Here is a 26,170-nt window from a genome sequence, read left to right on the forward strand (position 1 = left end):
AAATAAATATCTTCAGTATCTTTTAACAGGTGGGGAGTAAATAAAATCAATTTATTCAAACTGTCTCACTGCAGTTTGGCAAATATCTAGAGAAAAACAGAGAAAAGTTGACACACTGGACACTCATCAGGGGTGTAAATATCATTGAAATGAGGTTTTAATTTTATTTTAGAATATGAAAACGCTAATGAGTTTTAAAAACAAGATCTGGGTGCAGAAGCTTGCATTTATTGTGGATTCTCTCTGATCTAATTATAGGTACATGCAGTTAATCCCCTGACTAATGTTAACTTAAATATTCCTTACTGTTTGCACAGTGCAGCTTTGCAGCAAGGAGAGTTTGACTCTTTCTGCATGTTTTCCCAGTTCTCTCTGGGTACTCTGGCTTTCTCCCACAGTCATTTGCATGGTAGGTTAAAAGGTCAAAATGGTCTATTGGTGTGTGAGTTTGCACGTAGTTTATCTTATGTGTCGCTGGTTCATCCTGTACTCAAGATGAACTCAGTCAGGTCCAAAGGTCAATTAAAATTAGACATCCAAACATTCAAAAACAATATGTGTCCTCGTCAGTTGAAAATTTCTTTGGATTTGAATTTGCTACTCTAATTAGTGGTGCACCGATTAGTTTTCTGACCTATCACCTGCCAATTCAGAATTTTTTGTTTGTTTGTTTAAAATGTTGCCAAATATCGAAAAACAGTTGAGATTTGTTAATGAATTGTGTTACAAATTAAATTCATTATTATCAAAATGTTGGAGCAGCCCTGCTAGTTTTGATTGACTTTTGTTCAAATTTTAGTTGGTCGAGGTGTTGCATGTTTGGAAGCATTGTGCAGCGAGAAGGATTTTAAAAAAATTTCTAAACAACTGACAAGAAACTATGGCAACAATGTATTGTTTTTTGCAGCTGTAAAAGCCAAAATTATACCTGAACTGTTGTCTCTGCTCGACTTTCTAACTATACAGACAGAAATTTTATTAAACGGGCACAGCAAAAGCAAATAAGGTGGATCAGCAGAGCTTGACAGTAAATTGAGCTGTTAGTGTTTCATTACGGTCTTACAGCGAGTCTTCAGTCAGAGGCCTCATCAGATTCACAGCGTTACTGACTGCTACTGCCACAGCACCGTCATCCACTTTCATGATATAAGAAATTAAGTATTTTTGAATTATTTTGTTATTTCCAGGAATAAGTCAAGTTTATTAGGTTAAAAGTCGTTAGTTTTCAGAAGAAAAAAAAATCAAAACAAGATAGCTGATTTTTATTAATTACATATATACTTTGCAATGTTACAGCTTACAGTGCTGATATGTAGATAATTAAGGCGTTGTCACATGCTGTACATGTCCTGTATGGAGTATACAGTACATTCATTATGTGCCAGATAGACCTGATTAGTGTTGGAGGGCGGTAATGCATTTGGAAATGCATTTTAGTACATACTAAAACATAAACATAACAAAAACAAAACATCTAAAAATTGATTTTGTTTGTCAGAAAAGAGCAATCTTTAGTGATGTCACTTATATCAGAGGGCGTAAATGTAACATCGGGCAGCATAAACAGAGTGGGTTTACACTTTTCCGTTTCAAAGAGGCTTTTAGTTGTATGGGAGTGCAAGTCTGTCACAACAAAGCATCAATCCGACAAACACCGAGAAACTGGGAACAACTGGGTCATAACTGGATGAATGATCATCACTGGCTTTGATTTTAATTCATCCTCCGCAGACACAAAGGCACAAATAACTAAAAGCATGTGTAACAACAGAAAAACGGATCACACCAAGTCCTTCAAGACAGCTTTGCAGTATCCAAAACTTGCACATTTTGCTGTAATGTAATCATAAAGCATGGAGTAGGTGAAAATGTTTCTTTAACCATCTGGAGCTGGACAAGCTCAGGCCTAGTCAGGCTGACGTCTTCTGTTTGACTTTAAATATAATGTTTTCTGCCTCACTCATGGTTATGGAAAACAGACATCAAATGCATTTTACTTCATACGCCACACATTCTTTGATTTCATACAAAAACTGTAAAATATTCCTAATTCAACTCGCACGACCTGTTACAGTAACACAGAGAAGAGCCATATGGATGTCGTAATATCAGAGAAAAGTCCTCCAGTGTTTATGTTGCAAAGCATTATGGTTAGTAGTTAGATAAAATGTCTGTGAATGGCTCCAGTCTGCGAGACTACAATGAGATAAATACATCCTCCCCCCCTCCGAGTGCCGTCTCAGACAACTCTGCAGAGATTACTGGACCTGCGCGCCAAGATGAAGATGATGACAGAGGTGGGGAGATGAGAGTAGGGGTAAAGTGTGTTGAGTCTGTGCTACAAGTGCCTTTTTAATGCTGGCAGAGCAGCTCCACCTCCTGTAATCAGCTGCTTAAGGTAAACAGACGAACAAGCACAAGGTGGGCGGTCATTGGGAGTAAGGAGAGTTTACGGAAAATGGCTGCTGCACAGACACAGGGGAACAAGTCCAGGTTGTTCCTTTGTGATCAGCTTTATTGTTTTTGAACATTGGCTGTTTTTCCAAGGTTTAAAAGGGTAAGAAAGAACAAGATACAGCAGAAGCTGAAGATCTGGTCGGTAGTAATTAGTGATGCACCAAGAAGTTTATGGTGGTTGAATTGGTTGAAAATCCGACACTTTTCTGATCAATGAACGCACCATAAGTAGTTACTATCAGGTTGTGCTAACAATACATCAGTAAAAGACTCAAAAAGAGCTTTTTTTCTGTAATAATCAGCTTAGAGGGAGAAAAGATGTATAGATCTGAAAGGAAATCGTATTTTCTCAAACAGGCTGCAAGACGGCGAGAGAAAGCAAGACTTTAATCACATTAACAGAGGGCTGAAAGGAGTACAGCCAAGTTATCTATTTTCACTATCAAAGCACAGCAATGCAAAAAATTATTTAAAGCCGCAGTATGTAACTTTTATAAGAAATATTCTTTACATATTTGTTGAAACTGTCACCATGACGATACGTTAAGAGACAGATAATCTGTGAAAAGATCAGTCTTCTCCACCTCGTTCCTGAGCTACTATTGCTGTCTGAAGAAATGCACAATGCCCGAACAAAAACAGCCAGGAGTATTGGATCTTAGCGCTTTTAATCATCCTCATGTACTCGTTGCTAAATGTGGTAAACAACTTACCGTCACAGAAAAACTGTGAACACCAGTGGCTATGCTAACATGCCTGAGCCTTCACAACAGGCTGTGCTAGCTGGAGAGAGTAAGAGGCAAGAGCAGCGCCACAAGGAGGATGATTGACAGCGCTAAGACCTGCCTCATGGTTTGATTGGCTGTTTCCAATTATTACTGGGAAAACACAGATTATCAGTCTCATATTGTACTGTGACGACATGGTGCCAGTTTTAATAAATATGTAAAAAAAAAAAAACTTTAATTAAAGTCACATACTGCAGCTTTAAAGAGAAAAAATATTTTCACATCTTTTCATTTAGACTTTTATAAAATATTTCAACCTGTGTGGATTTGAAAATGTTGACAATCTTTTGTGACTGTCTGAAATAAGGTTCAACACAGAGACCGATGTTTTAATTGTTAATAAAGTCAGTTTACATAATGACACTGGATATACTCTCTGTGTAAATACTCAACAACTTGTCATGGGAGAAAGGATAGAAAACATTTTAAGCTCTTAAAAAGAAATGAAAATCCATACTGGCAGAGGGAAACGTTTACAAAAATCTAAATTCTGCTTGGTGCATCTCTAAAATTAATGACACTTGTCTTCAATCACGCTCATAAATATTTGATCTTCACATTAATTTATACTGAGGGCTGCAGGTTCAGGAGGAGAATATTTGACCAACCGTCTGGTAAAAGTTGTAACAGTACTGTTGTGGTAACTCAAGTGGCAATTCTACGCCACCATTGACCCAGAAAGCTTTATGCACATGAAGAGACGGTGGCTACTGTAGCGCAGGATGTTAAATAATTATAGAGAACTCTTAAAGGGTTTACCAAGCAAGCAGGTTGGAAAGTCAGCAGGCGGAGATGCAGTTCAGGAGCCTGTGAAACTTTTCTATTGTGGCGCTAAGCAAAGATGAAGTCTGGATTCTCCCCCATTTACAGCTGGCATTTGTACCTCCAACCGTTTTAAATCTAGAGTCATTTTAGAAATAAGGAGCTGCGGTGACGGGCCTGTAAATGGACTGAAGGTGGACAGAGAGCAGAGCCGGAGGTCAGGCGTTGGAAAGGTCAGCCTTGCTGAGAGCGATGGCCAGCTCCAGATCCTGCTGCTCCTGTAACCGCAGTCGCCTCAGCCGCTCCTGCTCCTCCCGCTCGCTCTCCCGCTTGGCCCACTCCAGCTGCTGGTTCTCACTTCCAAACTGGAGCAGACAGACAAACATTAGATTTGGGAAATAAAAAATGAGAGGAAAAAAAACAGAAAAAGGAATGTGGTTGTGGCTTGAGGCTCAGATGTCAACACAGAAACAGACAAATCACTGGACAAAAGCAGACGTTTCTACACAGGCAGAAAGTCAAAAACGACGACGGACTTGTGTGAAACGATCAGCAGCAAATGGCGGCAAATTGATACAAAATTAAGGTGAATGTAAAACAAGAGGAGCAGATATAATTATGTACTGATTTGTTGGAGGACGAATGATTGTAAAACTTCATCATTTTGTCACGTTAGACCATAAATCAGCTGATTAAAGAATCTGAAAAGTGTGGCATACATATTTAACACAAAGGCAGCAAAAGACTTGAGACTGGGGGGCTTTAACTTCTAGCAGGACAACAATCCTAAACAACCAGCCAGAGTGGCTTAAACTAGAGCATACACATGTGTTAGTAATGGCCTAGTCAAAGTCCAGGCCTAAATTCACTTGAGAATCTGTGACACTCTGAGCTCTATCTTTTGTGCAAGGAAGAAATACATCTGTCGGTCTGCAGATGTAAAAACCCCCAAATGAGCTGCAGCAAAAACTGATTCTACACGTCGACTCAGAGGCATTGAATAAATGTACACCACACTTTTCAGATTTTTACTTTTGTAATAAAATTCTGTGTCACAACTTTGCCTTTCACATAAAAAAAATCTAACAAAATATTGTAAATTTCAATTCAATTCAAAAAGACTTTATTGATCCCAAAGGGAAATTTAATAAAAATACATTTTGTGGTTATGATGTGACAAAATGTTTAAAAGTTGAAGGGTAACTTTGGCACAGCACTTTATTTTCCTCACAAAAAAAGCAAAAAGCACAACTAGAAGCTAAAAGCAACACTTTTCAAAAGCAATGCTAAGCTAAAGCAAACAAAATGTAAAATTTATCTTTTTATTTTTTGCTTTGTAGGTTGTTTATAGAAAATAATTGCTCTCATGATTCACTATATTCAGATTATGCGCTGCAGACGAGTTTCTCACATGCAAAGATTGATCACCACACCTTTTTTTCCTCTTTTTTTCAGTCTTACCTTCACAACTTCAGATCCTGGCAGAAAAACAAAACAAATCACATTGCAAAGCTCCACATAAAAAAACCCCACAAATCCCTTTAACAACAATCATGCAGGCATGAATGAGAAAAATAAATTCACGTCACGTGAAAAGACACCAACAGCAGCCATGCATCATCTCTCCACTGGAGAGCATGCCCGGCCGTCATGAGGAAAGCAGAAGGGGAATATTTTATTGAGTTGAGCTCAGCTCCGAGGCAAATCATCCTCTGACAGCAGATAAGCCTTCGTCTTGAACTTAATGACTTGGAAAATGCTCCTGAAGTGCAACCATGTCTGCTTGTCTGGTAGCGGTACGGATTATAAATCACCACTTCCTGCAGAACATGCAAGCCCGAAAACTAGGGATGTACTGATTTATCGGTGCCGATTTCCCTAATTTTGGGAAATCGGTGATAGGCCGATTTTTACATGTGAAGCTGATCTTAACCACTGGTTCTATCTCAGAAAAGACATTTAAGTCAACTGCCATTTTCTTCTGCTCAGCTGTGACAGAAGTTTGACTAGCAGACCAGCTCAGCAGATCACATCTATATGTTTGGTATTAACCACAGTCATCTCACTGTTGGCAATTCATCAGATTTCTTGCTACATTTAGCAACATTTTAGACAAAAAAAAAAAAAAATTGGTATTGACTAAAATCAGAATCCTCAGGTCAGGATTTTTAATAGGTTGAAAATTGATGATCGGCCAGAAAACTGCAATCGGTGCACCCCTACCAAAAACATACGACGAGACAGAGATGAAGCTCCGGACCTTTCTGAGTCAGTCATGCAAACATTTGGCTTCCTTGCACCCCAACTGTGAAAAAGCTCTTGAATGTTGTTAGTCAACAGCCAGCAAACACGTTCGCTGTGAGTATTTGTTTTCCGGTGTAAAGGGACGAAACGTGGCCCAGCGGCATTAGATGACATCTCTCATATGTCAGCTCTGCAGCTCATGCAGACGACAATGCTTTGTCCATGAAATAAAAAACAATAGTAATAACTGAGAGTGGACTGAACTTACAGAGCCAAAATCTGCAAAACCCACAGGACAGTCTTTGGATTCTTTTCTTGACTGTGTCGCAATGAAAGAGTCTCTACTGACACCCTGCAGTAGCTCTGACGGGCTCGGACCGAGCAGATCCACTGGAGGAGATAAACATTTAGATGTATAAATATCTAAAATATCTTCCCATCTCATCAGAGCTCCCTTGGGAAAATAAGCTCACACTTAAAAGAAGAATGCGTGATCGTGGGCCGTCTGAAAAATTCACAGGAAGCCTAAATCTTTGGGTCCTCGCCGTTCAGAATCGGCACCCTGGGGAAAGCGATGATGGTTCAAAAAAAAGGTGCTAACCACATTGTTTGAGTAAAGCTCACTGATGCATTGATGCTTCAATGCGCACGGTGCTGCTTTCTGGAACATATGATTGTAAAAAAAAAAAAAAAAAAAAAAAAAACCAGACACACCCTTTTGTACTATAAACTGAAAACACATTTCCAATAATCACTTTTAACCGGTTCCCATCAGCGACCGCCGTCACAGCAAACCTAGAGGGCTTAAGCAAAATATGTAGGAAGACTGACCAAATATTTGCCTAATTAAAACCCTATTACTAAACCAAACTTGTGTCTGGAGTTGTAAACAAATCTTTCAACACAAGTGCTGACAAACAGATAAATTGCAGCCTCTCACAGGACCAGGATTAGTTGTGCAACTGTTTCTGCAATGCAGATATTGAGAGCAACCCACAAATTTAGGAGTGGGCTTCTCACTTCCCTTTTACTTGAGAGGCACGCTGCGAGAACAAGCTCGCTGGCAAACCGTGGCAACTCATCTCAACACTATTCTGAGTGGTAAAGCAAAGGGGAACACCAGCTTTCTCAGGCTGCAGCTTCTGCTTAAAGAATAAGTGCAAGGTCACACAGGAAGGGCATGGCCTGGGAATGGGTTGTAGGTGTTGTGTGACTTCACATGCACCGAAAAAGCAAGATAAACACCAGGCTCTGAGTGCAGAAAGAAAATAGAAAAAGTAGCACTCGCCGTCATCCAACAGAGGAGAATTTGACTTAACTAGAATTGGTTATTATAGTAAGGGGAAAAAACATTTTAAAAAACATGTCCTATTAATATCAGCATGATGGGAACGTGTCATACGGAGGATCACATCTGCTTTCACCTCTTGCTATTCACATATCTCTGGCAGCAGCTTTCCTGTTGACAATATCAATAAATTACTATCTCTGAAATCACGTACCTTACTAAGGAAGCAAGTTTCTAGCATGTATCTAGGCCATAAAACGTTTATAAGGCCACAAAAATAGAAAAAAACAAAATAAATCAATAACGCAAGTGGAATGCTTAAAATAGTTTTAGTTCTTTTTTTTATGAAAGCCCTGGCAGTGATGGGTAAAAAGCAAACTCAACTTTAAATTTTGAAGCATTTAATTTGATTGTTAGTTACAGTGATGTAACTAAACCTTTTTCAAATGTATTTATACTTGATTTTCCTCTTTACATTCTAGCTTGTAATGAGTAATTAAGGACTTTTTGTCATCATGGGGCAGCAATACAACACAGAATCCTAATTTCTATATTTTAATTCACCCTTTGTTTTAATAATCAAGTTTCATCCAATCACAATCTATATTTTTATGTCCTCTGATACCGTCATGGCGTTTTTGATTATATAATTTGTGTAGATTCAAATTTTTTATTTTTTCATTCATTTATTTTCATGTTTTAATAATTCCTCCAGTTTTTTTTTTGTTAGAAGAAGTTCAGATAAAATTGTTTTTCAATTATTTCTACCATTTTTTTGGATTTGAATGAAACACTTTGTGTTTCATCTTTCCTGGTATGAAAATTGGTCTAAAAAGGAAGATTAATTAATTGACTGACACACAAAGATCAATATTTATCTTGCTATTTCACACTGAGAGGATGATGAAAAGAGAAAAACACAAACTAAAAACTAGAGAACTGCAGCAAAGAGCAGCATCTTGTCTAAAAAAAGAAAGTAATCATCATAAGTGATGTGGTATGTGACTTCAGGGTTTTCATCATAGGGTGCTAAACCAGTCGATCTCAGGAAGATTTTGAGTCGATTACCGCAGCTTCGTCTTCGCTGAAACGAGCGCGCAAATCAAAAATATTCACCAAGATCCAAAACGTTTAGAACTTTATTAATTACACCACCAAAAAACCCCCCAAAACTCAACAAAACAAGTTCGAATAAATGACAAAATAAATAAATGAAAATCATCGCAGTAATTATTACTTTGGATTGGGAGACTACTTATTAATAACCACAAAAATAACATCACGCCTGAAAACATAATAACAGACAAAACATGTTTTTAATATAACTACTGCAGTTTATTGCCACAGCAGCAGGTACACAGAGCCAACGTGGGAAGACTAAAACAAATTAAAAAAACGAGTCGTTCACCAGTTTGGTGTCATTTTCCTTTTGCTGTAATTTACAAAAGTTACATTTTAGCATCAACTGCAGAAAATAAAGGCATATTTAAGACTTTTCAAAACAGTTTTAAATATGCCTAAAGTTAAGATTTTTAAATTTTTTTAAGAATGTCGGTTGTCCTTCAGCTCAACCCGAGCTGAAGCTGCAATTAATCACGTGATAAATTAAAATGAAATTTTCCATTCAGATGCTTGTTTCTTGTGTTTTTCTTCCAAGCACAGACTTCATGACAAAAGGCTGGTCTCAATTAGTCCGTTTGAAGAAGTATAATTTTGTTTATAGAGTTTCCGTTTTATGTGTTGTCTCAGTTGTTTTTCTCATTTATTTTGGATATTTAAAATGTCTGACAGTTCCAGTGTTATATGTAGTCAAAAGTTAAAGCTTATTGAGAAGATGTGTTTGCATTGTTATGCTATTACTTAAAAATGTTTACATAAGTAAATTCTTGGACAGTTTATCATCCAGAAAAATGAGTTATTGTGCTAAAAAAACAAAATTGGGTTGTACAAAATATAAACCACATTGGTGCCAATAAATTTGGATATTTTGATGTTGTAAAATGTTACTGAAGAGCGTTAAATGCCACTTGTGAAGAGCACTAACCTGTTAATGTGTAAATAAACTGCAAATGTTAACACACACCAAGAGAGGAACTTAAAATGAGGGATTACCGTAGGGAGGCGCGGGTCGGTTAGGCACATTCTTCTTAGGAGGGTCAGGCTTCTGCTCATGTGAGGAATAATAAAAAAAGAGAACAGAAAGAAAAACAGTCAACAATTTTACAAAAGTTATGAACACAGCAGATTTTTAAAGGCACCAGAGATTGGTCAAGGTGAAAGTAAAGGCTGAAAAGCACAAGAATCAGTGGAAAACTGCTTTATGGTGCAAGTGATTCATGAGTACAAGAGCTCACCTTTGACATGTGACTGAAGTCAGCAAATCCGCCGCCTTTGCCTCCGAAAGAACTGCTTCCAAACGGGTCCGCTTTTCCAAACAAGTCTGCAACACAAGTTCATTTAAAGGCATCTGGATTATTTGGTTGCAGACACAAAAAGAGCCAAAAATCATAAAGTTTGGCCCTAAAAACCACACGTCAAATTTATCTCCAAATTTTGCTTATTCTAAAGAATTAGAGGCCGTTTTGTGCTATTTAGAGCAGAGAATGTGGCATGACCGTTTAATTTTCCATGAGATTTTCTGTGTGGACCTGTTGAAGTTGTGTTATTTTATTTATTGTTTGTTCAACCTGATTGGCTAATGAAAGGCATCAGTCCACAACTGAGCTGAAGCTGTTTTGACGCCACTTAATTTAAAAGAAATAAAAATTAAAAAGCAACAAACTGCAGAGGGTTGGAGCGAAAACAAAAACATTGTTACACAATACATTTGTTGTGTGAGCCTAAACCACAGAAGGGCCCATTCATGTGCAGCAGCGCAGCGTTTTCCTTTACACGATTCGGTGACTCGGCTCAGTTCGACAGTCGCCTCTGTGTTCCTCTGAAGAGCGTGAGCAGCGCGCAGAGAGCGTCGACCTGCAGCTGCCACCAACAACTTTAAACGACTTCCTCAGCGAACGAGGCCCCGCACTTCAATGGCAGCAGATACGCAGGGAGGACAGAGGCAGCAGGAGCGCGTAAAGGAGTGGCAGTGTGTTCTCGGAGTGAAGGAGCAGCAGTCACAGAGTTTCTGTTTTGTTTGGCTCCTGCTGGCCTCCTGTTTTTCCAGGGTGAGGGGGGGAAGACAGAGTATTTTCAGGCGGCCAGTAGTTAAATGCGTAGGTGCTCGGCTAAAAATAACCTGGGACCAGAGGAAAAACTGAAGCCACAGAGAGTAAAAATTATTTGCCCCCTTTTGCCCCACCGTCCAAAAATAAAACCTGAATCTAGCACGTCACCCAGAGCGGCTAAGAATGAGTCTTTTGACCCGACAGCTCTCAGGTTCACAAGTCCGGTAATAGAGTCACTTTCTGGGAAAATAAAGGAAAAATCCGCTTCTTTGAGCAAAGGGATAAATGTGTAGGACTTTTATCTGACGTCAGCAACTTCTTTGCTTAGTGGATTGTGAAAAAATACCTGAAGTTTTCCACATTAAACCAATTTCAGTGTATTTTATAGACTTTTAATATAAAAGACCAACTCAGAGTAGTGAAGTCAAAGAAAAAAAAATTATTGTGAATTTTACTAATTATTTATATTAATAGATTTTACAATAAACTACAGAATAAAATATTAAAAAGACAAAAAATGCAAACAAACATTTTTATTGCCTAAATTGAAATAACAGAGCAATGCTTGATCATTTGAGGCTAAACAAAACAAATAATGATACTTCAAACAAAAGAAAATTGCTTGGAGTCTAGACAAATTTTATTGAGCATGACTGAGGGCAAAAATGATTGCTCTTTGACCCGACCTGACAGGTTTGGCAGGAAGAGCACTAATCAGAGAATCAGACAAAACTCATTTAGTAACTGCAGGAAATGCAGAGATCTAACCTCTGGTGGGAACATTTTAGGATTAGTTGAAACTTTTCTTTGTGTTGTTATTTCACTCATAGCACCAGTTACGAGTGGTTCCTGGGCACGTCAGGAACCACACAGGTGTGTCCACAGGTGACGCTGTGAATCTACGTGTGCCAGGGTGACGAGGTGAGCTCATGGTTTTTACCACTTCCCACACCATGACTGAAACATTCCACCTTTGGTTGGATGTTTCAACCAAAACATCCAACCATTAAGCAAGAGGACCCAACCTGACTGAAGTTGGCCCCTCACCTCCGACAAATCATACAAAAATGGAGTCAAATGTTTGTGCAGCAAAACGTTTTGTTTTTCTTAAAGATGAGAAATGTTTCCAGGGGTCATTAAAGGTCAAAAAGCCCCTCCCACCTTCTCCAAATCAGGTAAGAATAGTGTCTGAATTAAACAAAAAATGTGCTGTGTTTGTGCAGCAAATATTTTTCAAGGAAAAGGTATTAAATGTATTAAGACATGTTTTCAGAGGTCATGAAAGGTCAACTAGCTTCCCTCCAAACTTCTTCAAATCAGACAACATTTATCTCAATCAACTCTACTGTGTTTGTGCAGCAAATGTTTTTGTTTGTGCTGCTTTGGCTTTGAAAATATGAATGACATTTTTAGGATTATCTTGACTTTGTAAAAGGGATGGGGCTGATTGACCTTTAAATTTTCATTAATATCAATGCAGCACAAACAAAAATATCTTTTAAAATCAACAGGATGATTTATATCAAAGCAGGTTCATGACCTGAGTGAAGTGGGCCCCCCGCCACCAACTTCAAATCAGACAAAATTGTCGAACTCAACTTCGTTTGGGCAGCAAACATTTTTTGTTTGTGCTGCTTTGGCTTTGAAGATATTGACTAAAGTTTAAAGGTCAAAAGGTCAACCAGGTCCCTACCTCACATTCACACACACTTTCATGAAGTCAAACAAAATGGGTGTCAAACGTTTGTACTATGTTTATGCAGCAAAATTTTTTGTTTGTGCTGCTATCATTTTAAAGATATAAAGAAATGCTTCTAGAGGTCATCAAAGGTCAACCAACCCCTTCCCCTCCCCACCACCTTCTTCAAATCAGACAAAATGGGTGTCAATGAACTGGACTCCGTTTGTGCAGCAGAAATCTTCGTTTGGCTTTGAAGATATTAATTAAGGTTTAAAGGTCAAAAGGTCAACCGGTCCCCCCACTTTCATAAAATCGCACAAAATAGGAGTAAATCAACTCGGCCACGTTTGTAGCGCAAGAATTTTCGTTTGTGCTGCTATCGCTCCAAAGATATTAAGAAAAATGTTTCTACAGGTAATCAAAGGTCATTTAGTCTCTGCAGACAGAGGCTAATAAAACAACTCTGCACAAGCTGCTTACCTGTATCCTTTGTTTGAGAGCTATTTGATGCGAAGGGGTCGCCACTCCCAAAGGCGCTCGGCTGAAAAAGCAAAACAAACATCACAAATATAATCAAACAGAGAGAATTAAGAGACTATTCAGTTTGCAGTTACCTCAAACCTTCAAAATTAAGCTGCATGTAAAGGGAACATTAATTAGCACTAAAAATAAAAATAAAGAGTAGTACCTTAGCTGGCGGTGTGGGTTTTCTACTGAAAAGATCTCCAGAGCCAAACAAGTCCGTCTTGTTGGATCTCTTGAAAAAGTCGTCAGATGAAGTTCCCTTGAAGGGATCGTTTTCTTTGAAAGGATCTTCTCCAAATGGATCTGGAAAAAGGAATAAATCAATATAAATTAGAAATAAACAATAACAATCTGGAAGCATGAAGACATATGATTAAATAACAGTAAGACTGCTATTCTGACCTTTCAAAAGGTCAGATTTGAAGGGGTCTTCTACTTGGAAGGGGTCTGCAGGAAGATCCTTTTTACTGCCATTGTTGTTGAACATGGCTATCCTCGACTTGAAAGAGTCATCCTGACAAACAGAAGCAAATTCATTCATTCATCAACAATGAATGGAATTTTTTTTTAAATTACGAAAAGACAGAAATTAGTAGTGGTCTTTTGATCTTTGAAAAAGCCTTAATTTGTTACCGAACTCCTGAATCCTCCGTTCTCCCTCTCAGTGAAACCTTCGCTCATATCGGGCAGGTTGCTGAAGTTCCCCCTGCTGATCTCGCTCAAAGCGCTGTTGTACTGCTCAATAGTTTGGGTCAGTTCCTTCTGTGTGTCCTGGATCAGTGACAGCTTACTGCGAGCCTACAAACAAAACATTTCAGTTCAGAAAATAAATTTCCCTTACTGGTGTTATTAAACTTCTCATTTTTACTCTTTTCTGCAAAATAAGTTCTCATGTATTGGGTTGCTACTTTCATTTAAAATTGAAACGTGAATATTTGAAGTGAGATTTAGGGTCTTGTGTTTGCAGAACTACAACTTCTGACTCTGGAAAGAGGAATGTATGAAACCTTCAAACTAAAACTGAAGCCTTGGTTGGTGGTTAAACTGATAAGGGAAATAACCGTTACTACCGAGTTGTAAAATTTCTACACCGAGCACCAAATGCATTCAGGGGAGAGTGTGCTACTTTAAGAAAATGCATTAAACCTCAATCTGATCTCTAACTTTAATTGTCTTCAGCCGTTTGCCTGACCTGGTTGATCTCATCCTGTGTGGTTTGCAGCGACTTCACGATGCTGTCCAGCTGAACGCGGCCGGTCACCAGCCTCTGCTCCAGCTGGGCCTCCTCCTCCTGCAGCCGGCTCAGGTCCGCCTTGGTACGGCTCAGCTCGTCCTCCTGGCTGCGGACGCTGGTCTCCTGAGAGCGGATCTGACTTTGCAAAGAAGAAATCTGCAGAGCGAACACAAAACGTGAAGATAAAGTTCATACATTTACTTTTACTTTGTCTTGTGTTACAGATTACAGTCTTTCATTAAAACTAGTTCAACAACTTTGAGAACCCCGTCCTAAATTTATCACAAGGACTAATCCCAGACTCAAGATTCTACAAATTGACAAAACTTTCAAGCAATGATGAAACTACAAATATGAAATTGTTGTGGCAAAAAGATTTGGGACTAAATATAGGAAGGAATTAGTGGGTAGTTATTTAGACAGATTGCAGATTAAGGTTAGATTGATTACAGTCTCTGAAATATTGGAAATCAATCCTATGGTGGAGATTTCATCTTCTCAATCCATGCTGTATAAACTGGAGGACAAAGGACAAAAAGGACAGAAGAGGCAACCCATGGGACATGGTTTGGACTAATAGAGGATGACATGCCTTAACGAGTATAGATTAAATTGTAAACCAGTGCCATATTGTCACTTTAATATGTACAATACACCGAAATTAATGTAAATTACCCCTTTACTGACCGGAATAGGTGACACTTTATTTGAAGGAGTGTGCATAAGACTGACGTAAACATGAATGACTCTGCATAAATGCTTACGACTGTTGTCTTGAAATATCATTCGGTAAATCATGACACTTTCAATGCAAAGTTGCACTAAAAGCTGTATTGAAAGTTTATTAAAAGTGTCAATCTTGCATTGTTCAGTAAACAACTAAACCTTTAGTGCAAAATAACATTAAAAGTTAATTAAAAGTGTCATTATTTACCTAATGACTTCATGACAACAGTCATTATTGTTCACAGGACAGTGAACAACAATGTTTACACTTCTTAAAGTGTTACCAGTTTATGTTTACATTTTTGTTTGTTCTGTACATAAGTGGAAAACATTTATAACATGTTCAAGGCCTGTTTTGAAACGTCCCGTCTCTGACCTGCTGAGTTTCCTCCTGGCATTTCTGCTTCAGCACATTGAGCATTCCCTCCAGCTTGGAGCGCTGCTGGTCCATCTCATCCAGACGTCCCTGAGCGTCCTGCTTCTGGGCCGTCAGGCTGTGCAGGCTGCTGCTCTCCCTGTCCAAATCGAGCTGAATGTCCTGAGTTTCACCAAAACACAAAGGTTGCTGATGGACTTTTAATCAAAGCAGTTATCGATCCTTTGCAACTAAGACACTTTATCATTCACAGCGCCATGATGGACGTCGGAAATGAGGACCGGGAGTACTGAACTCAGTGACTGTTTTTGCCAGTTTATTCAAGATTTCTTCTTGTTCGAGTCGAGCTGATTTGTCTTTGAACGTATCACACCTGTTTGGAGCTCATAGACGACAGTATTTACTGAAGTTTGAAACAGTTAGCTTAGAAGCCGACCCCATACCTCCTCCTGCCTGATGTGTTGAACGAATTACCGTCTTTGCCTGAGTTCACACCACGTGATTTATGTCATAAATAGCGTCTCCTCTTAAATTAGTACAGCATTAAGAGCATACAGAAGAGACGCTAACCAGTTTTTCTCCGTACATGCTAGGCTTCATGCCAGTGGAGGATTGTTTCCATGATGACTGACGGTTAAACACACCTTCGCTATAATGCAATATTTTAAAGCAAGTTACATTAAAATCTTCTAATTTACTGAGACAAACCTGTAAACATTTTAGCTTCACCTTACCTGAACATCACTGTTTTTCTGTCTTATGGTTTCCTCCGTTTGCATAATCTCTTGCTCCAGGAAAAATTTCTCTCTATCAATGACAAAGAAAAAAAGAAAAGGTAAACAAAAGCAGGAGATTAACATCCATAAATGTGTTGAAAGGTTTGTGTTTTTAACAAACTTGGAAAAGAGCAGTGATTGCTGGCATTCTGTCTGAACAAGAACTACTTAGCTGAAAACATCATATTTGTTTTATTTCATTTCTTCAGTAAATATAGTGGTGTTAAAGTGAAAAACATCTGATTGTCAGCATTTCTTTACTTCAATTTTTCTCTCGTTTTTTCCCCTCGGAGGAAGGGAATCAAAGAGATCCTGCTGTTACTCAGGGTGCAGGCGCTCACCTCTGCAGCTGAGCTATTTCCTGGCTGAGGTCATCCAGCTCTTTGTTGCCTGTGAGCTCAACTGACCCAACGGAGCTGGTGCTATCCTGAGGGGAGAGACATCGAGACAGACGTTTAAGAGAAGCCGGGGGAGACAAAAAAAAAAAGAAAGAAAAGAGCAGAGATGACAAGCTGGACAACACCAGGAGGGAGAACGCGTACTTGATGACACCGACGTGATTAAAGACATGAAGGAGTGATTCTGACACACATGATGGAGGATGAAAAGTGGGGCACAAAGTAAAACAAGGGACGTGCGCAGAATAAAGGCGGAGAGAGAAGCTCCCCGCTGGTATTTCTAAGAAAACAAAAGTCACAGGAAGGAAACAGAAAGCTCTCTCTCAGCTTGGAGGGAGCGTGAGAGGCAGACAATACATGAATGGAGAGAAATGCATGCAAAGGATTTTATGGGCTGATTGTATCCTTAAAACATAACAAAATTTCACATCACGCTGTTCTGGAACAGAGGGCTGCATAGTGGTGTAACACTGTAGTAAGAAAGAAAAATAAAAGAACAAAAAACATTTGAATCCCAGCCTGGAGTGTGAGATTAGCTACTCGTCCTGCACATCCTGACAGTTTCCACTGGCTTTAAAATTGCACAAATTGGAATTAGAAAAATACATTTGGCAATTTTGAAAAAACAACAACTGTTTGAGATGATTTTACAAACTGCAATGCATCAGATGCTTATTTGTAGCCATTAGCCTCCTCAGACAATGTCCAACAGTGTCACACAGTTCCATCAAAAGTGGGGTTTGTCATTTGAAAGTGTTTAATCTGTTATATTTCTGTAAAATTTCCCCCAAAACACAGCATCTATATGTTGCTCGTATCTCCAATGCCTGAATAAAAGAAGCAGACGTTTCCTCTAATGGCTGTTCTGGATTAAACTAAGAGTTCACGACATTGAACCCCATCGAAAACCTCATGGTTATTCCAACAAATATTGATTTCTGAACCCTACCTGAGTTAAAACATTAATATTGTTGTTTCTAAATCAATATGATCTTGTTTCTTTGCATTATTTGAGGTCTGAAAGCACTGCATCTTTTTTGTTATATTGACCATTTCTCATTTTCTGCAAAAAAAACCCCCCAAATTTTGGCTTGGAAATTTAGAGAAGTGTTGTTTGTAGAATAGAAGAACAATGTTTATTTTACTCAAACATATACCTGTAAAGAGAAAATCAGAGAAAAGAATCTTTTTAATTAGAGTTATGTAAGTCTTTACTTCCAACACTGCCATTAGTTTTAATGACTTTATGTGGACAAGTTTATTCACATGTGATTGTAATAGCATTTCTTGTTTAATAAAAACACTGCAATTGTGAAATTGTATTTTTTTTTACATTAGGAGAATATTAAAGATATTTTTTACACATTTCTGGAATGGAACGCAGCTTTTATATCCTGTGATGGACTCCCAACCTGTATGTGTCTATGTCCAAGGTAGTAGCGACTAAGGCAACTTTAGCCTTCCAAGACATCGTTCTGCACGCTGTCCTGTTAAACACAAACAACTTACACACTTCAGTTTATAATTTACCAGAAAACTCAAAGAACCCAGACTGAAAATTGAAGTTCTTTCCTAAAACTTTTCATTTACAAGAACCCAAATGAAAGGGAAACGTCTTCTCTCAAACAGCACCTTTATAACAAGCATAGAAAAGTGAGTTTTAAAACAGAACTCATTAATAAGTAGTCATTTTGGTTCAAAGACGTTTTCCAATTAATACCATCGACACACAAATCTACAGACCGATTACAGTCATGTGTCTTTAACTGCGGGAGGAAGCAGAAAGAGCCTGGGCTGGGATTCAAAGCAACAACTACATAACCCCCAAACACACAAAAAAATGTAAATTCATTGCTTTTACAGCAATTTAATAATTTCTTCTGTGAAAACTGTGAAAATGTTAAACATCTATGTAGACAGAAATGGGAACAAGTCATGCTACCATTAAAAACAAACACACACACTCAAAATGAAACGTACTACAAAGAAAAACTTGAAGAACTAAAGAAACCATCTGGTCTAACAGGTGGCCTGACTCTGAAAGCACAGCTGGATGCTCCTTTTCTCACACGTGTGAAAGAGCAACAGCACCACCTAGTGGCGTCGTACTGAAATACTCACTCTGCGCATACTAGCTGAGGAAACCAGGTCTGCTCTCACAGAAGGAAGAATCCCCATAAAGTTCTGACAGACAGGACAGAAAAGGACTCAGAGGAAAAATCATTATCAGACTGTTGGCACTGAAGGACTGGAGGGCAGCAAGGAAGAGCTCAGCATTTAAAATTACTCAAATCAAATGTATAGCCTGCCATGTTTCAACCACAAACTTCAATGTGTTTTGAGTTTTTATGTAAAACTCCAACACAAAAATGTGGATAATCATGTAGAAGAAAGAAAATGATGCATGCTCATGTCATTTTACAAATAAAATCTGGAAAGTGTGGCATGCATTTACACTTTAAGCTTGTTGCAAAAAGCAACAATTGCATGATTAATTAAAATGAGCTCAGTAATTTCCATTATTATTAACATTTTATTTACAGAGACATCAAAATACATTTTATTTTTCATTTTCGTTTTGTTTGGTTTTGGTGGTTGTGTTTTATTTCTATATTTTCCTATTACGAAATTTATAAAAAAGTTTCTTGGTGTTTCAGGCATAAATTAACATATTGGATTCTTCTAAACTTTTTCATTTTTATACAGTTTTTTTTTGGCTCCAAAACAATATTATCATTTGTTGCAATAATTACTGGGACAATTTATTGGATTTTTGTCCAGCAACAATTTGTTATGGTGACACGCCTCTATTTTGTAGAGCTGTTAGTCTAGAGACTGACACTTTTATGCAGTTTTCCATAAAACTGCAAAAAAGTTTTATGCCTCAACATAAATGAGTGATTGATAATAAAAATTGAACTGCACCGGATGGACCTTTCCTTTTGTTTGTGTCTGAGCTCAATAACTCAACAACAGAAGAAGGCAGTATCCTCTCAGGAGGAATCAACCTGCACTTTCCGACTCTCCTTAAGGCCTCAAACAGCTGAGCGCAGTAACACATAGTAACCTTGCGTTGATGTCTGAAGCATTAAAATGACCAAAATCTGTTTTTTCTCATGTATATCAGAAATAATTTGATGCATTTTGTTTTCTACTTAGATGTAACGTTGGAAGAGCAATTTTGATCTCTGCTGTATATTTTCAATTCTGGACTTTGACTGGGCCATTCAAACTCTAAACTTCCTTCCTCTTTAGCTCTGGCTACATGTTTTGTTCGTTTTTACCTGCTGCAGGAAGCTGAACTGTCGCCATAGTCTCAAATCTTTAGCAGTTTATCTTTAAGGAATTTTATGTTTTAATTCCATCCATCTTCAAAATTGTAAGCTGGAATGAAAATCAAATGTAATGTTTTTTGCAGGTTCTTTCAACTGTTAATGTTTTTCATGTTTTCACAACGTAAAGCGCTTTGAACAGCAACATATTTTGGCCTTACTGCTGAAAAGTGCTATTCAAATAAACTTGATTGATTGATTGTGACAGATGCAACTAATCTGTCCTGTTTACGGATTCTCTCACCTAAGACGTGGAAGTGTGCAGCTCTTCTGGTTAATGCTGTCCCATAATCCTATTTTCTATCATAAACCTGTTTTAAACTTCTCCACAAAGAGACCCCTGACCTTTGTGCTGTTCCTTGGTCTCCATGAAGGTGTTTGTTCTCTCATAAACTTTCGAGAAACTGGATTTGTGGGGTTAAATTATTAATTAGAAGTCATCTAAGGTGGATTTTGAGATGCATAGCCATTTTTTTAAATTTAGCAAAGCATGCATAACTTTCTTTTCCCTTCACAAATATGGACCAATTTGTGTTGGTCTATCACGAACAAACCCTGCGAAATATATAGATGTTTGTGGTTGCTACAGGAGTACATTTGAAACATTCAAGAGAAGTCCAAAGAATAGAACATGCAAGATGCGGTTGCAGAAACTGATATTTAAAGGAATTAATTTGATTTTTAAAGCAGATTTGTAGAAGAGTAAAACGCATACTTGACAACATTTAAAACCCAAAGAAAAGTTCCAAAGTCCAACTGATGGGCCTGATCAAAACTTAAAACTAACAACTGATAAATACTTCAAACAGCCTAAATTGAAAAGATGCAGAGTGACTTAAAGAAGAGCTAAAGATGAAGTCTGGACTCACAAGGCCCATAGCTGATGCTGCCGTCCTCTCTGAAGGGGGGATCATGTCTACAGCGAGAGTAGAGGGAGGGTCGATGCCTTTTGTCACCTTCTGCTGGATGAAATGCATGGCCAGAGCAAACTGCTCCGGGGTCAGTTTGCCTGTCTGTTTTGTGTCAGCGAGTCCCCTGTGGAAAACAAGACAGTTTTTTTCCTTTTAAAAGAGAAAAACACAGCATTTTCTGAGAATTAATACCAACATCGCTCTCTAGTGGAGACTCTGCTTTAAGACAATTCTTAAAATTCCTAAATTAAACAACGTTGAAGGATACAACATATTCGGAAGGTAAGAGGTCATGAAAAAAAGTTCTGACAGTAAATTTAAGTATAAGATTATGAGGTCAAAGACACAACAAACGCTGCTACTGCTTGTTATGTCCTCTGTATCAAAATGTTAATTTCACTGAACAGTTTTTCTGCAGAACAAATGTTTTATTTTAAACTTTCATAAGAAATTGAGAGACCAAGACTTAAACAGGACCATAAAAATTGATCTACAAATATATTGAGAAATAAACAAGTAATGTTTAAACACTGATCAGATACCAGTAAAAAGCCTAAAATACTCTTATTTTATACTGTAGGAAAAAAATCCTTTCATTTTGAACTCCTTGAAAAATAAAGAAGTAAAATTCAGCTTTATCAAATTTAGAAATAATTGTCTTTAATCAATCAGGAGCAAAATTGTTGACAATGGTTACTTAATTAATGCAAATAAAACATTTTAAAATTATAGAATAGTGAGGACCATTTTGTTTCCCACATGGTCTCATTTATTTTGTTGAATCTTACTAAAGAGATAAAAATAAATAAACAGGTCGGATTTTTCTAAACTTCATCAGTGTGGTGTTATGCTTCAACAATGAAAGTTTATTTTATTTTAAGTCTTTTCACATCTTTACTGGAAGCACCAATAATTATGTTGACGTGTTTACAAAGCTGTTTAAGGCCAAATTAAAACTCTTTAAATGCAGATTTCTGGATATTCTGTTGCCTTAATAAATCTAATAACATATTTCATGCACATTTTAAAAGAATTTCAGAGTGTGGTTTGCTTTTCAAGCCGCTGTAAACGTCTGAAAGACAATTTGCATTGGCCGCGTCTCACCAGATCTGCGCCAGCATGGTCTGCGAGAGGTTGGACTGCATGAAGATCTCAATGATCTCAGTGCCTGTGATGAAGCCATCCCCATCAGTGTCCGTTTTCTTAAAAAGCTCCCTGTATTTTTCTCTGTCGGCCACCGGCACCACCCAGTTCACTGCAGCCTGGAGGGACCGAAAGACAACAAGAAACAAATAAAAACAAGCATTTAATTCCTAGAGCATCCGCAGACTAACGGCGCCTTGTAAAAGTTTTGTGAGATTTTTCACATTCTGTCGCATTACAGCTTCAAAAATGAACATGCTTTATTGGGATTTGATGTGAGTGGAGAAAAAGCTATTCGATCAATTACGTTTAAAGCCTTTTCCTACTTTGATGTCAATCAAGTTCAAGTGTATTTTGTCCAAGTGTATATTTTAAAGTTTAATATCAGCTGTATCTACACTGAAATAATTATAAACTATTCATGATTCCTCTCAGTTACAAAAGCAATGTTACCTTCAACTACATTTTTCTTGAGACAAATCTACAAAATTTGCAAATAAATCTACATTTACGTGAATTCATACCATGTCTCAACTATTCTGATAATGCCATTTGCTTCCCTTTCAAGAGAACCTGTTTCTCAGAAAGTCACGGGTGAAAAAAGTCCCTGCAGGAGAAACAGACTGTCCCACATACAATGCGCTCAACAATGTGGTAAAACAAGTCCTACTGTTGGTAACAGTGAAGTTAATACATGAAATGCTAGTCTCTCCAAAAGTCAAAGCGCAGAAACTGTAACATGTATTGAATATGGAGCTTTTTTTTTTTTTGGAGAAACTGAGCAGAACTAACCAATGCAGCAAGCAGAGCATCTTTTATTTTCCAAAAATAAAAGATATGATGAATAATATTTTCAAATATGTAAAAATTTAAGAAGAAAAATTAAAGTAAGGAGCATGTTATTTATGACTTAAGACTTCAATTATTCTTATAAAGTTATATTGAAAGATAAACCTTTCAATATAAGGTTTATCTTAAAATTACACACAAAGGTAGGAAGTTTAATCCAAACGTTATATTTTAAGTGCATCAACTATGCACATTTATCATTTCTAGTGATACATTTCTTATAAGATTTTGATTTATCGTTGTCACAATAAAGTCCAATCAATGTTTAAAAAACAGGATAGTTACTTTTACTACTTTTTCCACTGTTCAATGTGAGTATCAATAAATGTCAACAAATAAAAATATAATTAAAAGCAATTACTCTGTTCAGTTTAGTGATAAAAATCACACTTCATTATGCGACTGCTGTCCTAAAGTACTGTCTTATAAATAGGAAGGTTTTAAAAAATATATTGTTTGTTTGTGGTGCTATAATTGCTATGTCATGCTGTTACAGCCAGACAGTTACCTAATAAAGTAGTAATAAATATTTATTACAGTTACTTTCATTGTTATCACAAGATTAACACAAAATATTGTGATTAAAACCCGTAGCGCTAACAATGATCACATTTATGGAGAAAGAAAAGAGCAGTTTTATGTTGACGTACCGCTGGAGTGGATGGTGAGCTGGATTTAAAGGAGTGTTTTGGAGACAAGGCGACAGCGCTGGGGCTGAGGGGGGAAACGCCACCCACAGGAGGAGTGGCGCTCCTCAGAGAAGGAGAGCTCCGAAGAGCATCCTTCAGAGCCGTTCCGGATCCAAGGCCCGCCATGGCAGGCAAAACGGCCACGGCGCCGGGAAGAGCAGGTGCAGATTTTTTTCTTTTGGAAGGTGGGATTAGAGAAGGAGGAAGGCTGCTTGGGACAGGCTCCTTCTCCATGGTGCGATAAACAAGATGCAGGGCCTGAACATGATAAACATTATGTATGTCACATTTCTCTTTAGGGAACTGTAAATAATGAAAAGGATCTACGCATACCACGATGAATTCCTCTTTGTCCAAATGTCCATCTTTGTCCACGTCACTAAGGTCCCAAATCTATAGTTAAACAATAATTGATCGATCAAGATCTGATTCCTTTGAAATGTTGAACAACTTCCCAGCGCTACTTAGAGAGTTTACATTACCTTTCCCAACACATCCAGAGGTAGCTTGGAGTTTATCAAAACAGGTCGGACCTTGTCACCGGAGAGGAGACCTTTCACAGGGGACAGACTTTCAAAAATCGCCTCAAACTTTCCTTTTTCATCAGGCTAGGAGAGAATAAAAACATTCAGATGACAAGGTTGTCCGTTTACTCTTCTTGAGAGTAGTCTAGTAAAGTTATTTTGGCTCACCCTAATTGCCCAGTCAGATGTTGATGATACAGTTACTAACGGGCTTTCAGTGTCTCTCTAAAAAGACAAAATAGAGTCATTATGATGATGCAATAATATCCATGTGGATAGGACAAAAAAAAACTGGAAGAACTTTATGATTGGGAGGTTACTGGCACTAAAAGTAAAAAAATCTCTATAAGCTGTTTTAGTCAAAGTTCCAAAAATCCTTTTATAAGATGGCATAGAAAGTGACTGAATAATCAGAGTTTTCCCCAGTTGCATGGAGCATACAGTAAAAATGATAACTCGCCTTTACACTGAATATTACATTTTTGCCTTTCTTATGAAAAAAAGCTGTCTTTAAAATGCAGAAAAGTAAAAACATACAACACAAGTTAAAGATTATGGCCACCATTATTCTACTTTTACTAATAAGTTTATCTGTTATAATTAAAGCAATTACATGATGCTGTAGATTAGTCTAGTGTATTTCTTGATCCAGGACCTTTGTACAAATTTTGTACCACAAACTATCAAGGTGGTATGACAATAAAAAAATCCTTGAATCCTTCCTAAAAAAAGTTATCATACCGTGACAATCTCGTATCAAGCCTAATTACCTTGTAGAGACTATAAAACCCACTGACTGTTTTCCTAAAAGATCGCAGAGGTAGTTTAATTCCATCAGATCAACAACAGCTATAGATGAAGTAATTTGAACACTTACAAATTTTGGCACAGCTACATTTTGGTTGAGGTTGTTAAGGCTGATGTCATTTCCACCCTGTGCTGATGCCACGAGTCTCATCGCAATGAAGAAACCCTACAAAAGAGGAACAAAGCAGAACAAATCTGGTGTTTTCTGCATATGTCTGAATCCAACCAACAAAGTAGCTCTATGGAAAGAATGACTGAGTTACCCTCTTATCCAAATAGCCTTTTCTATCAGAATCTGCCAAATCCCATATCTGAAAAAGTGAAAATAATAATAATAAAAAAAAAAGATTATTAGATGGGATTTACCGAATACATTTAGACTCAACATGTCAATCAGTCCAAGACCCACTTTTCCAAGTGTATTGTCCGATAACCCAGACTTTTTAAGAAACTGAGCTGCATCGCCTGCTGATATTCTGCCTGTGTTTGCAGGATCAAGCTGCATAAAAATCAAAACAATTAAATATTAGATTACTCATAACATTTATCTTAGGAGCCATGAAGAGTTGAACAAGAAAATGCCGGTAACAAAAACTCTTACCTGTCTGTAATAATTTTCATATGCTGCGTTTCCATTTGATAACTGGAAAAGAATGGCAGATAAAAATGTCAACTGTCAACACGCACTGCTAAAGTTAACCCAGAACGTAGCTTGGTGCTAAATAAGCAAAATATTTAATACGTAATTAATTAAGAACACATTTCTACAAGAAAACAGCTTTAATTTTTATCTAGGTACGTTTAATTTTCACCGAAACGTACAATTAACCCATCACCATTCTACCTAGCTAACTATGTTTACTCAGTGAATAACGAAAACTCGCTAATTCGGTTTAACTGACACGTACTTAATACGGCTTATGGCGTCGTGACGTTGAAAATAGCACACTTAAAAAAACGTCACTGTTATTTGATAACCACGGACATTAAAAATGTAAGACTTTCTTTATCTTGTTTGACGTTGTTACCTGACTGAGAGTCATGAGCGCCGCCATATTTCCTGGTGTATGTCGTGAACGCGCGCCGCGCACACGCCCATAGGGGCGCGAGCGGCTTTAGAACACCAGCGGAAGGAGGGACCTGTGTTTCCCGGAATGTGACGTCATCAACAAAAGGCAGGAGAGCAGTGTTTATTGTTTGTTTTATCTGTGATTTTTTTAAAAGATACCTGTACCTCAGCATTAAATGATATAAGATTGTATGTAGTCCATGATCTATTCAGCGAGTAATAAAAAGTTGCATTTGCTGTCATAAACAAGCACAAATATTTTCAGATTAGTACCACACTCAGATTTTTATTGCAAAAAATCACAAAAATTAACACAAAATCCTGGAATGACTGAAAAGTTGTTCAATAACATTTTATTTTAAGAATTTATTGATATTTTAACAATTTGTGAACAGGTTTTATCAATACATTCTGGCACAAATGG

The 26,170-nt window shown here is 37.6% G+C and overlaps 1 protein-coding gene across 8 annotated transcripts; it reads right to left on the reverse strand.

Moving 5' to 3' along the window:
- Positions 1-1,247: 1,247 nt before the first annotated feature.
- Positions 1,248-25,788, reverse strand: LOC129377985 (epidermal growth factor receptor substrate 15-like 1). 8 transcript variants are annotated; one of them, XM_055058210.1, is made up of 25 exons: positions 25,706-25,788; positions 25,279-25,320; positions 25,087-25,176; positions 24,941-24,988; positions 24,748-24,843; positions 24,039-24,095; positions 23,829-23,954; positions 23,680-23,739; positions 23,308-23,604; positions 21,770-21,927; positions 20,624-20,789; positions 18,544-18,606; positions 16,366-16,451; positions 15,983-16,055; positions 15,249-15,410; positions 14,105-14,302; positions 13,546-13,710; positions 13,315-13,426; positions 13,076-13,215; positions 12,868-12,928; positions 9,894-9,979; positions 9,652-9,703; positions 6,520-6,641; positions 5,469-5,485; positions 4,286-4,372 (listed from the first exon to the last, which is right to left on the reverse strand). In XM_055058210.1, exons 1-24 carry the CDS (start codon positions 25,730-25,732, stop codon positions 5,471-5,473), a joined length of 2,502 nt encoding a protein of 833 aa, XP_054914185.1. In that variant the 5' UTR covers positions 25,733-25,788; the 3' UTR covers positions 4,286-4,372; positions 5,469-5,470. The 8 variants fall into 8 exon arrangements, 7 of the variants coding, with proteins under 7 accessions (XP_054914184.1, XP_054914181.1, XP_054914182.1 ...); XM_055058209.1 differs by lacking the exon at positions 6,520-6,641 and having other exon boundaries at positions 1,248-4,372; XM_055058206.1 differs by lacking the exon at positions 5,469-5,485 and having other exon boundaries at positions 1,248-4,372.
- Positions 25,789-26,170: the final 382 nt, after the last annotated feature.

This window comes from Poeciliopsis prolifica, unplaced genomic scaffold (assembly GCF_027474105.1).
Source record: "Poeciliopsis prolifica strain line A6 unplaced genomic scaffold, Auburn_PproV2 SCAFFOLD050, whole genome shotgun sequence".
Taxonomy (NCBI): domain Eukaryota; kingdom Metazoa; phylum Chordata; class Actinopteri; order Cyprinodontiformes; family Poeciliidae; genus Poeciliopsis; species Poeciliopsis prolifica.

What these genes read in the sequence shown, in the direction of transcription:
- LOC129377985 (XM_055058206.1), bottom strand. Translation starts at nt 25,732, where the DNA reads ATGGCGGCGCTCATGACTCTCAGTCAG. An exon ending in ATGAAAATTATTACAGACAG is followed by an intron (nt 25,177 to 25,278) that starts GTAAGAGTTTTT and finishes ATTTTTATGCAG; the next exon opens with CTTGATCCTGCAAACACAGG. An exon ending in CATCTGACTGGGCAATTAGG is followed by an intron (nt 23,955 to 24,038) that starts GTGAGCCAAAAT and finishes ATTCTCTCCTAG; the next exon opens with CCTGATGAAAAAGGAAAGTT.